Below are 17,162 nucleotides of genomic sequence, written 5' to 3'. Positions count from 1 at the left end.
GTATTATTTAGCCATTTGTAGTATTTAAAATGTACCATACTCTACCCATTGTCAAATTAATTAGAAAAGAAAAACCATTTTAAACAAATAATCTATGTAATAATTTGGCAATTTTCATTTGAAATTACAGAAATCCTTTGATTAAATGTTTAAAGAAAGTTTTAGTCAAATAGAAAATCAATTTCATATTATTAAAAGGCAGGAAAGATTGAATTTTAGTGCTTTATGTCATATTTAGAATACAATATTTGGGTTGTTTTCTCTGGAGCTGCAGAGGCTGAGGAGGAGATCTGATAGAGGTTTGTAAAATTATGATGGGCATAGATAGAATATTCAGATGGTATCTTTTTCCCAGGGATGAAGTATCTAATACCAGAGAGAAATCATTTAAGGTGAGAGGGAGAACATTGTTTACAGTGGTGAGTGCTTAGAATGTGCTGACTGGGATGGTGGCAGAGGCAGATACATTTGGATTTTTAAGAGACTTTTGAAGAGGCACATGAATGTGAGGCAAATGAAAGGATATGGTCATTGTGTAGGCAGAAGAAATCAGCTTAGTTGGCCACTTGATTACTAATTTAGTTGGTTTGGCACAGCATTATGGGCTGAAGGACCTACTCCTGTGCTGTATTGTTCTCTGTTCTATGGTGTTAGAAATGGAGTCAAAGCTTTGGGAACCAGGGTTGTGCGATACAGAATTAGGGGCATAAAGTTAGGATGCTATTTTGCAATTTAACAAAACACGAGTTAAACAGCATTAGGGTTTTAGGGTATGTAGTTCTGATCACCCTACTAGAGGAATGATGTGATTGTGTTGAAGAGACCGGACAGAAAGTGGTCTGAGTTGGAGGACTTTAGTTATAGGAAGACATTGTTTAGGTGGATTTGTTTCTTCCTGGAATGAAGGAGGCTGAGAGGTGACCTAATTGAAATACTGTATATAAGGTTATGTGAGGTGGATTGTGAAAAATTCAAAGTAAGTTTGTTATCAAAGTGTGTATATATTCCTATATACTACCTTTAGATTCATTTTCTTGCAGGCATTTATTGGGGGGAAGAAATACAGTAGAATTTATGAAAAACTATACATAAATACACAGAGATTGACTAGCAACCATGGTGCAAAAGAAGACAAGCTGCAAGTAAAAATAATACTGAGAATATGAGGTGTAAAGAGTACTTGAAAGTGATTCAGTAGGTCATAGAATCAGTTCATTTCTGATCATTTCTTGAAGGGTAATAATTGTTCTTGAACTTTTCCTCATGATGTGGGTATCAAAAACAAGAGGGAGTATGATTAAGGTAAGGAAGGAGTTTTCTAGAGGATGTGAGGGGAATCTTTATTTTACACTGAGAGGTTAATATCTGGAACTCACTGCCAGAGCAGGACGTGGAGTCAGATACATTCACTAGATTTAAGAGACGTTTAGACAGGCATTTAAATAAGCAATGCAGCAAGGCATAGAAGGATACGATCCTAATGTCAGCAAGTGGCATTATTGAGGGTGAGCAAAAAGGGTTGGCATAGATGTGGTGGGCCGAAGGGCTGGTTTCTGTGCTGTACACCTCTACATCCCAACAGGGGAGGGAGTGGTAGTCCCTGTGTCCCTCAGATAGAAATTGTCAGCAGTTAAGAATTGTTAGCTGATGTCATCCATGTTATAATTATTCTACATTCAAGATCAGTTGGAATTTCTAGACTGTACCGCTTATGAAAATGAATTTGTTAGAAGTGAGGTGTTATACAGGAGAGTCGGGAAACTGCCTTCAGATTCAGATTTATTTATCACATGCATCGAAACACACAGTGAAATGTATCGTTTGCGTTAATAACCAATATACCCAAGAATCTGTTGGGGTAGCCTGCCAGTGTTGTCACACATTCCAGCGCCTACATAGCAGGCCCACAATGTTCAACAGCAACAAAACAAGCCCCTTTCCTCCTGTCCACACGCTCAGCCATTCTCTCACATGGTCACCTTACGGAAAACAGATCCTCAACAAGATTTTTAAAAATCACATTCTTTCTTCTCTCAGTCTCCATAGATCCAAACAAAATGAAATTTTCATTCAGATGGTATCTCATACAAATCCATGAAATAAAGTAATCCTACACACCAAGTGACTCAAAATAATTTGGCAATGGTGGCACTTCCTCTGAAAGGGCAGAGTTTGCCTAGCAGTGTACTATTTTGCTCCAGATTCCAGCATCTGCCGTGACTTTTGTCTCCTTTCTGTTACAAACATGACTATTCAGCTTCATATTCCCACTGAGCTCTCAATATTTTCACCCTTTATTGATACAACCTGTGTGAGAGATGATAATGCTGCTCTTACTTTATGATTTCTTTGTCTCCTTTAAATCAACATAATTAATTTTAGCCTGGAACCACTAGTTATGTAAGTATTTGATAATTTTGGTAATCTAATTTCACCAGGATGCTGCCTGGATTAGAGAGTACTAGCTTTAAGGAGAGCTTGGACAAACTTGGTTTTTCTTTAGAGCTCTGGAGGTGAGTTACTGACAAAGTATATAAATGTATGAAGCCATAGCTAGAGTAAATAGTTGAGAGCCTTTTTCCCATGGTAAGAATGCCATATGCTAAAAGGTATAGGTTTAAGGTGGGGAGTATTTAAAGGAGGTATTCAAGATATTTTTTATTACCAAAGTGGTAGGTGTCTGGAAGGCATGCCAGGTTTGGTGGAAGCCGGCATGATAGTAGCATCTGAGGGGTATTTAGACTGGTGCATGAACGCACAGGGAATAGAGGGATATGGATGACATGCAAGTAGACAAATTTTGTTTAATTTGTCATTATAGGGAGCACACATATTACAGACTAAAGAATTTGTTCCTGTGCTGTACTGTTCTATGGGTAGTGATTGCTACAATTACTAACTTATGTCCAATGTTGTTTCTTATAAGCAAAGATCAACAATGATGCATTGTCTTCTTCCTGGTAAGGACTGAATTCATTGAGAGAGGGAGAAGAAAGAACAGATTAAAAATGTGAATTATGGTATTAAGTTTAACTTAATTATTATCCACAATTTTTTTCATGAGTTCCTTTCTCAAGGCTATAGGTGAATTATTATTGAACACATGGGACCCCAATTTGGACATGATTGACAAAGGAATACTAGCTTTCCCCTGTTGTATAATAATCTCCTCACAAATAACCTTACCAGGTGCCAGTGTTAACTTTTCCAATGGCATGACTAATAATCTAATATGATTTAGAGTCAATTTGTGACTTCTGGCAACCTGGTGTTAACAAGTAGCCTATGTCCCCAATTATATTAAAGAATTTCCAGTATGAAGTAAACCAGATTTTAAAATGCACAAGTTCTGATTAACTTTTTAATCTCATTGTAAATGAAATAAATATTGGGGCATACGTTTTGAAGTGAACTAAAGGGCAAAATTCATAATTCAAGATTTTTTAAAAACTTCAACATGAAATGTATGGTTGATGATTATAACATCAGCTCTATCGAATTAAAGAGGTTATTCAGCACTGAAAACAATTGAAAAAGCCATCTTATTCTGCAAGACAACTTCCTCAACGAATTGAAGCAAAACTGATGAAGTTCATGTCAAATTACTGATTATTTTTATTTAGAGATACAGTGCGGAACAGGCCCTTCTAGCCCAGCAAGCCACACTGCCTAGATTCTCCAATTGCATTCCTAGATGCTTCAACAGTACACTCTGTAGACAAGCAAGGCATTGCTAAGCAATTTTAAGATATTCCAGGTCTGGAGGTCAGTTCTTACTGTCAGTTTTGCACAATGACTAGAGATGTCACCTTTCACGGATATGTTGGTATATGAAGTGCAGAATGTAAAGCCAACAATGATTTCCTGTTCTGAGATGCTTTCAGATTATGTATGGTGTGCTTCAGATGCTGAAGATGTTTAACAGTTCTGTAGAGATGAATTGCATTAGGGAAAAAAACCCACCATTCGCCAGAACTATTTTGTGGATCACTAAATGAGTAGGATATCTTTATTCTATGGATTTGTATGAGGTACCACCTAAATGATAATTTTTATTGTTTTTGGATCTGTGGAGATTGAGAGCGGAGAGATTTTAATTCTCAAATCTTGCTGAGATGTCTCCCCCCCCCCCACCCCCCTTAAAACCTGTCCAACTGCTAGGTGCTACATATTGCAGCAAGTTCCTCCATTGACTAACTGGGAACAGAAGGCAGCATTGAAAAATTTCCATCATCCCTGCCACTGCCTGTAAGGAGTTTGTATGTTCTCGTGATGGCATGGATTTCCTCCAGGTGCTTTGGTTTCCTCCCACAGTCCAAAGATGTACCGTAGGTTAATTGGTCGTTGTAAATTGTCCTGTGATTAGGCTAGGATTAAATTAGAGGTTGCTGTTCAGCACGGCTTGAAGGGCAGAAGGGCCTATTCCATGCTGTACCCCCAATAAATAAAACGGTATTTTGTAGATGTGCATATATGTTTGCATCTGTTATCTTCAATTTGGGAAGTGGATGCTAATTCATGGCCCAGTACTATGTGAAGCTCCAAAACCTGGACTTCTATAGCTCCCTTTGCAGTTGGATCCTTGACTTCCTCATTGGGGGACCATATTCAATGCAGATTGGAAATAACATCTCCTCCTCACTGACACTCAACACTGGCACACCTCAAGGATGCATCTTAGCCCACTGCTCTGTTCTACTCTACACCCATGACTGTGTGGCTAGGTGCAGCTCAAATGCCATCTATAAATTTGCCAACAACACAACTATTGTTGGCAGAATTTCATATGGCGACAAGGAGTCGTACGGGAGCAAGATAGATCAGCTGGTTGAGTAGTGTTGCAGCAACAACCTTGTACTCTATGTCAGTAAGACCAATGAATTTAAGATGGACTTCAAGAAGGGGAAGTTGAACGAATACACATCATTCCTCATTGAGGGATCAGAAGTGGAAAGGGTGAGCAGTTTCAAGTTCCTAGGTGTCATCATCTCTGAGAATCTATCCTGGGCCCAACATATTGACGCAATTACAAGGAAGGCATGACAGAAGCTATATTTCATTAGGAGTTTGAGGAGAATTGGTATGTCATATGGACACTCACAAATTTCTACAGATCCACTGTGGAGAGCATTCTAACTGATTGCATCATCATCTGGTCTGGAGGGGCCTCTGCGCAGGATCAGTAAAAGCCACAGGAAGTTGTAAACTCTGCCAGATCCATCATGAGCACTAGCCTCCCCAGCACCCAGGACACTTTCAAAAAGGTTATGCCTCAAAAAAGCGGCATCCATGTTACAGACCTCCATCACCCAAGACATGCACTCTTCTCATTGCTACCATCAAGGAGGAGATACAGGAGCCTGAAGAGATGCACTGAACGTTTCAGGTACAGCTTCTTCCCTCCATCATCAGATTTCTGAATAGACATGGAACCCATGAACACTACCTCAGTACTTTTTACCCTCTCTTTACACTACTTATGTAATTTATTTTATTTATATATATATATATGCGCGCGCGCGCGCACACACACACACACACGCACGCACGCACGCATGCAGTGGCATGCAAAAGTTTGGGCACCCCTGGTCAAAATTTCTGTTGCTGTGAATAGTTAAGTGAGTAAAAGATGAACTGATTTCCAAAAGCCCTAAATTTAAAGATGACACATTGCTTTAATATTTTAAGCAAGAAAACTTTTTTATTTCCATCTTTTACAGTTTCAAAATAACACAAAAGGAAAAGGGCCCGAAGCAAAAGTTTGGGCACCTTGCATGGCAGTACATAGTAGCACCCTCTTTGGCAAGTATCACAGCTTGTAAATGCTTTTTGTAGCTAGCTAAGAATCTTTCAATTCTTGTTTGGGGGATTTTCGCCTAATCTTCCTTGCAAAAAGCTTCTAGTTCTGTAAGATTCTTGGGCCATCTTGTATGCACTGCTCTTTTGAGATCTATCGACAGATTCTGAATGATGTGTAGGTCAGGGGACTGTGAGGGCCATGGCAAAACCTTCAACTTGCGCCTCTTGAGGTAGTCCATTGTGGATTTTGAGGTGTGTTTAGGATCATTATCCTGTTGTAGAAGCCATCTTCTTTTCATCTTCGGCTTTTTTACAGATGGTGTGATGTTTGCTTCCAGGATTTGCTGGTATTTAATTAAATTCATTCTTTTCTCCACCAGTAGATGTTCCCTGTGCCGCTGGCTGCAACACAAGCCCAAAGCATGATCGATCTGCCCCCGTGCTTAACAGTTAGAGAGGGGTTCTTTTCATGAAATTTTGCACCCTTTCTTCAACAAACATACCTTTGCTCATTGCGGCCAAGAAGTTCTATTCAAAAGGTTCAAAGGAACATCTAAACAAGCCTGATGCGTTTTGGAAACAAGTCCTGTGGACTGATGAAGTTAAAATAGAACCTTTTGGCCGCAATGAGCAAAGGTATGTTTGGAGAAAAAAGGGTGCAGAATTTCATGAAAAGAACCCCTCTCCAACTGTTAAGCACGGGGGTGGATCAATCATGCTTTGGGCTTGTGCTGCAGCCAGTGGCACAGGGAACATTTACTGGTAGAGGGAAGAATGAATTCAGTTAAATACCAGCAAATTCTGGAAGCAAACATCACACCATCTGTAAAAAAGCTGAAGATGAAAGAGGATGGCTTCTACAACAGGATAATGATCCTAAACACACCTCAAAATCCGCAATGGACCACCTCAAGAGGCGCAAGCTGAAGGTTTTGCCATGGCCCTCACAGTCCCCCGACCTAAACATCATCGAGAATCTGTGGATAGACCTCAAAAGAGCAGTGCATACAAGACTGCCCAAGAATCTCACAGAACTAGAAGCCTTTTGCAAGGAAGAATGGGTGAAAATCCTCCAAACAGGAATTGAAAGACCCTTAGCTGGCTACAAAAAGCGTTTACAGGCTGTGATACTTGCCAAAGGGGGTGTTACTAAGTACTGCCATGCATGGTGCCCAAACTTTTACTTCGGGCCCTGTTCCTTTTTTGTTATTTTGAAACTAAAAGATGGAAATAAAAAAGTTTTCTTGCTTAAAATATTAAAGAAGTGTGTCATCTTTAACTTTATGCCTTTTGGAAATCAGTTCATCTTTTACTCACTTAGCTATTCACAGTAACAGAAATTTTGACCAGGGTTGCCCAAACTTTTGCATGCCACTGTGTGTGTGTGTGTGTGTGTGTGTGTATTTATTGTAATTTATAAATGTATTGTTGTCTTGCAGTCTGGGGCTGCCACAAAGCACCAAATTTCACGATGTGCCAGTAATGTTAAACCTGATCTTAAATCTGCTTAAGGAACACCTCTTTGTCTGTCTTGACATACTCAAGTCTTCTAGATGGGATTGAATTCAGAACTTTCACATAATCAGCTATTTTGGCCCCGTGTCTCACTGTTCCAGCACTCAGATTTCCTACTGTCCATTCTTTCTGATTAACTTCAGATTTCATCCTCCTCCTATTTGCATTAGTTTTGTTTTTCTCTACTGTATGTCAGCTCATTCAGCTGTCTGCATCATATCCTCTCCTCATCTACCACCTGTCCTTGATTTTTCCTTTTATTCTACCTTCACATTCCCCACAATGTAAAGCATTTTATTTTAACCTCCTAACTTTTCCCATTTCTGATGAAAAGTAATTGAATCTCTATTTCTCTGTACTGTATATGCTATTTGTTGAGAATGTACGGCATTTTATTTTTCATGTCATAAATCAACTGCTGCACTTTATAATTAAACAGCATACAATTAAAATGAATTGAAAACTTCCTTGATACTTCTGAATTTTTCCAGAAAATTACCGAGCCAGTGAGTGTGAAGAAAGCTCTAGATCTGATACCCAGATTATGGAGTGTTGGTTGATCATATCCAGGGCCTGACTTGATTTGATCAGTTCTCTGGGATAGGAAAGCTAAATCAGTTAGGTTTTCTGCTGTGTATCATATGAGGACTGGAATGATCTCAACTGTGATGTCTACCAAAGCCTAGTGGCCTGCTGAAGCTCATTTTCAAGCCTTACACATGAATAATGACAACCTGGGCAGCATACCAGAATGTGGGAAGCAGATAACGTCTTCAGGAGAAAATTAGAAACATAACCTCTCATCACGACAGAACTATATTCCATACTCTCTAAATGTTATTTGTCTCTGCATTGATCAGAGGAGCTGATGGCGCATGGTATGTATAATGTGCAATCCATTTTATTTTAGGGCACTCGATTTTTACAAGAAACATTCGGTAAACCTTTGTTCATGTGTTTACAATCCAGGGCTTTTAAAAGTCTGAGTCTGTCATCCAAGAGAGATTATAAAAATCCGACTGAAATTTGGCTACCCTCAGAAAGTCACCTCCATTTTATATTCGCTAAAGTATTACCTGTGAGCCATGCTGTTTGTCCATCTTGTTGTGTGCAGTTTTTAGTGATTCTATTGTCTTTCTTTATACTTATTGCGAATGCCTGCAAAAAAAATTAATCTTAGAGTAGTATATAGTGTACTTGATAATATATTTACTTTGAAGTGAACTTTGGTTCTTATCAGTGAGTTCACTGCAGAGCCAAGGCCAGTGCAAGCTTTGTCAAGCACATCTGTGTCATTGCTCCAACTCTCTTCAATATCTCCTGTAACCTCATCTTCATCAAGACTCCTACAGAAATGGAGCTAATCAACAGTATTCTGCAGGAAACTGTGCAGGCTTTGTTGCCCCACTCCAGTACAAAGGTCTCTCCAGTCTCAGTTATTAAGTTGCAGTATGCACAGAGACTGAAGTCAAGGATGCCATTCTAGGTTTGCTCAAAGCTAACGTCCAACATATTAACTCCTTCACTGAAGTGTGCAAGAGAAAGGGCCTTACGTTAAATATCATAGGATAAAGGTATTCTGCCAACCTACTGTCAGTGCAGAACACCAACCCCTAGCAGTAAAGGTTCATTGCAAGATCATTGAACTATGTATGCGTGAAGACAGACATTGACAAAATTCACCTCTGTTTCCAGAATATCATGTTAACCTATGGCCATCTGAGAGGTGAACTAAATGTTGGGTCATAGATCAAGATGACAAATCCGGCAACAAGCTCATTGTCAGCTGGGTGGCATTTCCTTCAGAGAATGACCAACCTACAGTGGAGAGCTTGAGCACTGGAGAGATGGCACCTGTTACTATCTTCACAAACTCGTTGGCAGGATGAACAAACCAAATCAGGATTGTGGCTCTAATCATACTCAGCCAGCTTCAGTTTTCCACATACCTGAGCAGTTTGCATGAACCAGCAGTACACTTTGAGTTCCATCACCAAAGGATATTTTCAGGAGGACTGAGGAAAAAACTTCAAGGATGAGCTCAAAGGCTCCTTGAGAAGTTGTAATATTCTCGTTGACTCTTGGCTTGGCACCATTCAGCGTGGAGAAGGGGCGTTTGGGAATGCTCTGAGCGGGACCATCCAAACAACTCACCCACCCATTTTGTCAAGCAGCACCTGGACCAAGTATGGCAGTCTGTGGAGTATGCGAGATTCAAGTTTCAAATTGTAACTTTATTTATCATGTGTACTTCAAAACATACATTGAAATGTGTTGTTTGTATCAGCAATACACCCAAGGGCGTGATAGGGGCAACCCACAGGTGTTGCCTCACATTCTGAAGCTAACAAAGCCTGTTCACCACGCTTGGCTGAACAACATAGAATACATCAAGTAAAAAAAGTCAACAACAGCAAAACAAGCCTTGTTCCTCCCTCCCACCCACAAAGATAAACAGTCCTCTAACCCCAGGGACAGGCTGTCTTCTTCGGTCTTCAGCGGACTCAGAGTCAGGCTCACGGACATTGAGCCTCAACATTTGGATTTCCAACTCAACTCTTGGATATTGACCTGATTAGCCACCTCAGAACTGTAGTGGAAGCACACCTCCAAGAGACCTTGGCTGCAGAAAATGGTTTGAAAGGTTTACCATTGCACAGTTCTTCCAAACTATGATGTTTGTAGCTAACAGATTAAAAAAAGGATTGTTCTTTTTATAAATGTGAGGTTTTTTTCCTATGTTTTTACTGGTGACAGTGCACACATGAGCAAATTGCTGTAAAAAGGGCACGCAGAAAATTAAAGCTTTCAAACTTCCATTAAGCTTAGCTTCACAAGTTATTATCACATGTAACCATATCAGATTTATGTGTAGCAAAGCAGAATATCCAAGAAAGGTAAGTGATTTATAATTTAAACCATTTTGTAGTTTCAGTATTTTGACAGTTGCATGTAATTTTATTATGTGCTACTTAAGAAAGGACACAACAATGAACAGAATCTCCTGAAGCATTTTAGGATTCAATGCATGTGTGGTAGTGCAAAAATATTTGCACTTTTGCCTTCCCATTTTGATTCTGTATAATTTTTTATTATCTTTACCATCACCGTGGGTTCTCTTCATTGGATTTCTGTATATATTATAGAAAAGACTTGTAGATTCTCACTGGATAAGGTGATTACACAGCAGGTGAGCTGATATATGTGTGGTTTCTCTGAAGAGTTTACAGTGTTGCTGGAAACTTTGTGAACCTGGTAGAATTTTCTCTATTTCTGCATAAATATGACCTAAAATGTGACCAGGTCTTCACGCAGGTCCTAAAACTAGATAAAGAGAACCCAATTAAATAAATAACACAAAAAATATTATACTTGTTCATTTATTTATTAAGAAAATGATCCAATATTACATGTATTTGATGGGAGAAATATGTGAACCTTTGCTTTCAGTAACTGATGTGACCCCCCCCCACCCCCCGTACAACAATAACTTCAACTAAACGTTTCCCATAACTGTTGATCAGTCTTACACATCGGCTTGGAGAATTTTAGACCATTTCTCTTTAAGAAAACTGCTTCAGCTCTGGGATATTGGTGGGCTTTCTTGCGTAAACTGCTTGCTTCAGGTCCTTCCACAACATTTCTGTAGCATTAAGGTCAGGACTTTGACTTGACCTTTCCAAAATACGTATTTTCTTCTTTTTATACCATTCTGTTGTTGATTTACTCTTGTCTTTCGGATCATTGCCTTGTTGCATTATCCAACTTCTATTAAGCTTCAGGTGATGGACTGCTACCCTGATATTTTCCTGTAAAATGTTTTGATACAATTTTGAATTCATTGTTCCCTCAATGATTGCGAGCTGTCTAGGCCCTGAGGGAGCAAAGCAGCCCCAAACCTCAATGCTCCTTCCACCATGCTTCACCGTTGGGATGAGGTTTTGGTGTTGGTGTGCAGTGCCCTTTTTCCTTCATACATAGCAATGTGCATTTCTGCCAAAAAGTTCAACTTCTGTCTCATCTGTCCACAGAACATTGTCCCAGAAACATTGTAGAACATCAGGTGGCCTTTTGCAAACTTGAGATCTGCAGCAGTTTTTTTCTGAGAGCAATGGTTTCCTCTGTGCTGACCTTCCATGAATACCATTGTTGTTCAGTGTTTTTCTTATAGTGGGCACATGAACAGACTTTAGCAAGTTCTAGAGACTTTTCAGGTCTTTTGTTGTTACCCTTAGATTATTTTTCACCTCCTTCAGCATTGTACGTTTGTACTCTTTGTGTGATCTTTACAGGATGCCCACTCCTAGGGAGAGTAGCAACAGTACTGAGTTTCCTCTATTTGTAGACAATTTCTCTTACTGTGAACTGATGAGCACTCAGGTCTTTAGAAATGCTATTTCCAGCTTCAAGCACCTCTACAATTCTTCTAAGGTCCTCTGAAAGTTGTTTTGATCAAGGCATGGTGTACATAAACAGATCTTTCTTGGGAAGAGCAGGCTCTGTCAGTCGCCTCACTTTGTGTGTCTTTTTTATAGGGCTGGGTACCTCCACAACCCACACCTCCAATCTCACCTCATTGATTGGAAAAACCTGACTCCAAAAAACTTTTGTAGAAGGCATTATCCCAGAGGTTCACATACTGTTTCCAACAAATACATGTAATATTGGATCATTTTTCTCAATAAGTAAAATGTTATTTATTTAATAGGGTACTCTTTATCTAGTTTTAGAACTTGCATGAAGATCTGATCACATTTTAGGTCATATTTATGCAGAAATAGAGATAACTCTAGTGTTCACAAACTTTCTAGCACCACTGTAACATTGGACCATTGTTATTAGTTTTTTTTAAATCTTGTTGAGCAAATTCAGGGTTATCAGATCTGTTGAATCTTTTGATACATTGCCTTGTGATTTACAGATATTGTTGCCAAAGCAGAAAGTAGTGGACTTGTGACTACATTGATTTTTCTTTTTCCTTTTACCTTCTTCCCTGTCTTGCTGTTTTCCTTCCACCGCCCGCATTTTCTCAAGGGCAACCATACTGGATTTTGTCTACATGGAAATCAATTTCTTTTGCTCTATTTATGTGTGTATGAAAGTATAATGAAAGCAAAGTCAGTCAGTCTGTAAGCCCACCATCTCTACTGGGACATAGGCTGCCAACAGCAGCTTACTCAAGTCTTCTGTCCTAGGCCAGTCTTTCAAGTTGTCCCCAGGTGTAGCTCATTTTCTTGGTGTCATCTTTGGGGGTCGTGTCGGCAGGTGTAAGAGGCTGAGATAAGCAGGCAATAATTTGCTGGAAGAACTCAAGGGTTGCGCAGCATCTGTGGTAGGAAAGGAATTGTCTGAGTTTCCGTTCAAAACACTGCATCAGGACTGAGGGTGGAGAGGGGAAATAGACATTATAATGAGGACACAGAGGACAATGAGAGTCAAAGCAATTGAGATTAGTGAACAAGGTTAGAAGTACAAATAAAATGTCAATTGTTTCTCTAAAGGGATGAAGGATGACCTGATGCTACAGTATTAACACACTGGGAAGTAAATGAATATAAATATACTCCTTTTCTATCCATGTGGATACAATGGTGTGAAAGGCCTCTTCTGTACAATGACTGTCTGAATCTATGAATTTCAAGACAGATGTCTTCCAGATTGTTTCATTGCTGCTGCTGCTCTTTTCAGGATTTGGACTACCAGTTTATACACTTAACATAAATGTATGAAGACATTTCATGCAATATTTTTACTAACTACTGAGCTGAAATTGCCAAGAAATTCATGCAAACTGTTTCAGCATTTGCACTTTGCAGCTGAAGGCTAGGTCTGTGTCTTTGTGCATGTGTGGTCCGTCTCTGCTTGTTTTTTGTTTAAATAAAGCAGCCAGCAGTACATGAATATGTATGTTAGTTTCTTTATATAAGCTTCTGTTAGCCAAATGTTGTTATGTTTGAACCTGATAATCTATTAATCAAGGATTGGTAGTGCTTATTTAAATATATTTTTCATGTATCTTGTCATAAATTTAGTGGCAAGTCACAGTTGAGAAAAAGATGGTAAATTCCATGACAAAAGGGCAGTAGGTTCAGTGTTCTAGAAAGGCAAACTCAAGTTGGCGTTGTTCCTCATATTAAGCAATGATGCTGTTGAAGGTGCAGTAATGACAGAAGCTTTAAGTGGCCCTTTCCGTGTTCATCAAGTCAGATGCAATCCACTTAGAGGCAGAGTTAATTTCTCTCTACATTGGTTCATAACGCTTTGACCTATTCCTTGTTTTTGTGATGTGTCAGTCTTAATTTGTTACTTCAAGGATCCAGAAGGCTTTTTGAGTAAAACCATAATGAAAGATTAAAGTTTTTTGTAAAGTCTAATGAGGGTAAAAAAAAAATTAAACATGCTTGAAGAAATGGAAAGGGGTTTGCATCTATACAGTGCTGTTCCTGTTTGAAAATGTTACTTAACATGGGAAGTGCCACAGTGAAGTACAAGTCATTCAGAAAACAAAAGTCATTTCAAGCTTAAAAGTTCAAATTTATTGTCATTCAGCCATACACTTGTATGCATCTAAGCAAACCATCATTCTTTGGAGGCCAGGGTGCAAAACACTGCATATGTAGTTACGATCCAGTGCATACAGACACAAAATAATATTAACAAGTCCCTGAGTGGCCTGGCCTAAGATTGACAGGTTGATGTAAGGTGTGAGGTGTATGTTTTTGTAAGACAGGATAATGTTACTGACACTATTATAATAACCAAGCAGTCGTGTAAATAGGTGAAACAGCAGCAATAAAAGATGAAAAGTACCCAGTGCAGGATGAGAGTGTGTCTCTGTAATAAGGTTCTGGAGATTTCCATGAGCCCTCTATTAAAGAATTTGACTTTAAACAAATTATTCCTGTACCATGTGTGTGCTTTTAGCAATATATTACACAATATTTATACCATGTGTAGTCAATAGATTCATCTTTCTCTTGTAATCAGGCTCTTTTGAGTTCAAATGTATCCCAAGATGACATGCCTCCACTTAGTGTTCATAATGGTCAGCTTTTGATTGAGCCTATACTGCAGTGTTGTGAGGTGAATCAAGAGTGGAAGACTGGCCCTTGGTGGGGGAAGGGAAAGGGGTGATAGTAGAAGTCAGTGTTTGATCTTGGTAGCACTTTGGTTGGGATAACTGGTTTAGGTTATGTGTTGGAGAGGAATTGGGACTGCCAACTCATAATCTGGTGATGATAGTCAGTGGGGGAGGCGTGGTGGCGGGCTATGGAGATTAGGATTGGCAGTCCATCATTTTGGCAATTATGGTAGGAGGGATGGGATGCCCAAAGGTGACACTAAGTAATTTATTTACTTGGCAGACATCCTAGTTTAGAGTTGTGCTAGTAATTCTACCTTTTCCTCAGAATGTCTAATGACAGACACACCAATGTCAATTATGCCGCCAATTCATTGTAATGTTGTGCAAGATGGCAAAGCTGACTGACTCCACCAAAGGCTTTGTTAAATTTCCAGAGGGATATAAACCATGTAGAATTGGTCTTCTTTGTCTTTAAAACTGGAGAAGAAAATGTATTGCTTACAGTTGTATAACTCTGGGAAAATCAGCCTTAAATGATTAGATTTCTGTGCACCTATGTTTCAAATCCAAGGAAACTGTCCTTGGATGACAATCAAAAGAAAATTGGTTTATTAATTTCCCGTGACCAGAAACATTTGTTTGTTACTGGCCAATAGATGGCGCTGTTACCCATTGCTCTGCTGCAGTGAGAACAAAATCTTTTAATGAGATTTAAGCTATTAAAGGTCTGTTTAGATGCTGACTAGGTGACGGTTGAAGCATGTTAACAGATTTATTTTTTTGTTAACATAAAGATACTGATCTACCTTGCAATCAATTTCAAAATGTGATCATCATAGCAATTTGTCTAGCTGATGATGATTCAATGTAATAACTATTTTTTGTCAGTATAACTTTAGTATAATAAACTAATAGCTTACCTATCCATTTTAACATTTATATAGCACTTAAATCCATTGAAGGAATGCAACTAACAGCTTTTATTTTATTTGTCCTTATTTTATGCACGGCTCAGTCGTCAAATCACCAGATCACAATGACTACAGATTACAAAGGTCAGAATCACTAAATCCAGCAGAACGGATTGAGTTCGGGGGCAGCACCTACCACCTAAATCAGACTATCCATAATTATCTTCCAGACTACTCAGTACGACAATTAACAGACCTCCAATTTGTGAAGGTAATAACTTGCTTCTGTATTTGAATGCAGAGACACTTTATTGCATGTTTTATTTCGCTAAGATTTGTAAACTTGTGTTGAGCACTGGAATCCTCTGGTCAGTTTATCCCTGAACTTAAGATGGAGAAGGAGACGTGTGCAATTCCTAATCTTAGTGTGGCCAACAAATTTTTGGCACAGAGTCTGTTTACATAAAGTTTAATTTAATGTCTGTTCATATTTCCTCAGTAACACAAAAAGAAAAAGCTTCTGAGGACAGAAGATATGGGCTACATGTGTTTTAGCTTCTGACCATTTTCACCCAAAAAGTTAATAATAGTTAAACAAAGGGAGAAATAATATAACCTCTGAAGCAATGTGATGGATTAATTTCAGAGGATTGAAAGAAAGGTTAGAAGAGAGAAAAGGCTAAGAAATGAGAGCTTGTCTGAAACTAAAACACATTTGAAAATAGGACTGTGTCCCCAGTCTAAAATTATCAAAGAATCAGACCAGAGGATTGCTGGGTGCCTGTACAATATTTTCATGAAGGAACATTACACTGTATTGGAACATAAGGGAAAGAGAAGCTGAGTTTTATAAGGTCACTTTGCAGGTCATTAAATGCAAAAACTACACACGTTCCTTTGTTTAATTATTAAATCAGGTGTGACTGTTTTTCAAAACCTGTTATCCATTAGTGGTTGCCTAATATACATTGCAATCAACTACATCAGTACTACTGAATTAAAGAAATCAACTTTGAAGTGAAGATGACATTATTTGTTTATCATAATTATTGCATACCCCCCACACCCATTCCTCACTCTGACTTTTTACCTTCTCTCACCTACCTGTTAGTTCCCCCTGGGCCCCCTCCTCCTTCTCTTTCTCCTGTGATCCACTCTCCTCTCCTATTAGATTCCTTCTCCAGCCCTTGACCTTTCCCACACACATGGCTTCACCTATCACCTCCTAGCTGGCATCCTTCCTGTCCGCCCACCTTTTTATTCTGGCCTCTTTCTCTTTCCTTCTTAATTCTAAAGAAGGGTCTCGGCCTGAAATGTCAACTGTCTATCACTTCCATGGATGTTGCCTGACCCGCTGAGTTCCTCCACCATTTTGTGTGAACTACTTTGGATTTCCAGCATCTGCAGACTTTTTCGTGTTTATGCATAATTTCCAATCTGCACTGGAATACAATGCAAATTATTTACAAAATAAGATGATGATAAGGTTGTTCTTTTTTTTAATTCACCCATGAACTGGTCATTAAAATTCCTTACTGTATACCTCCTTGGATCCTAAATACTCTTTGGTGAGCTTGATCTGGAGTTTCTGCTGGGCCTATCTTCTTTCAGCCCAATTTGCCCAAGACAGCCAAGGATAGGTGGAATTTCAAAAGCAAGTTCCATCAAGAACAAATTGAGTTCCCATGAGTTGTCATACTATTTGAAAAGCATTGTGCCGGATGCCGGTCTTGCTCAGAAGTTTGGACACAATCTCAAAATCACCATCGTGAGTTTCCGTTAATTGCACCCATATGCAGACCTTCAAGGCGGCTCGTAAAATTAAGCTGGTCCCTTTGGAGGCAAGGGCATTT

At 39.1% G+C, this 17,162-nt stretch overlaps 1 protein-coding gene across 3 annotated transcripts in view; it reads left to right on the top strand.

Annotated features, from left to right (window-relative positions):
- The window catches only part of LOC134358809 (metal transporter CNNM4-like), a 150,422-nt gene that overhangs the window by 83,543 nt on the left and 49,717 nt on the right, over positions 1-17,162 (top strand). For all 3 annotated transcript variants that reach the window (XR_010020955.1, XR_010020957.1, XM_063071316.1), the window contains exon 6: positions 15,414-15,580. Coding sequence is in view for 1 of the 3 variants with exons in the window: in XM_063071316.1 (XP_062927386.1) it covers positions 15,414-15,580 (167 nt within the window). In the remaining 2 variants the exon portion in view is untranslated. The remainder of the gene's footprint in view (positions 1-15,413; positions 15,581-17,162) is intronic.

The sequence above is a fragment of the Mobula hypostoma genome, chromosome 19 (genome assembly GCF_963921235.1).
Source record: "Mobula hypostoma chromosome 19, sMobHyp1.1, whole genome shotgun sequence".
NCBI classification, from domain to species: domain Eukaryota; kingdom Metazoa; phylum Chordata; class Chondrichthyes; order Myliobatiformes; family Myliobatidae; genus Mobula; species Mobula hypostoma.
Note: the sequence above shows the minus strand (reverse complement) of the source record. Positions and strands in the feature narration are given on the sequence as shown.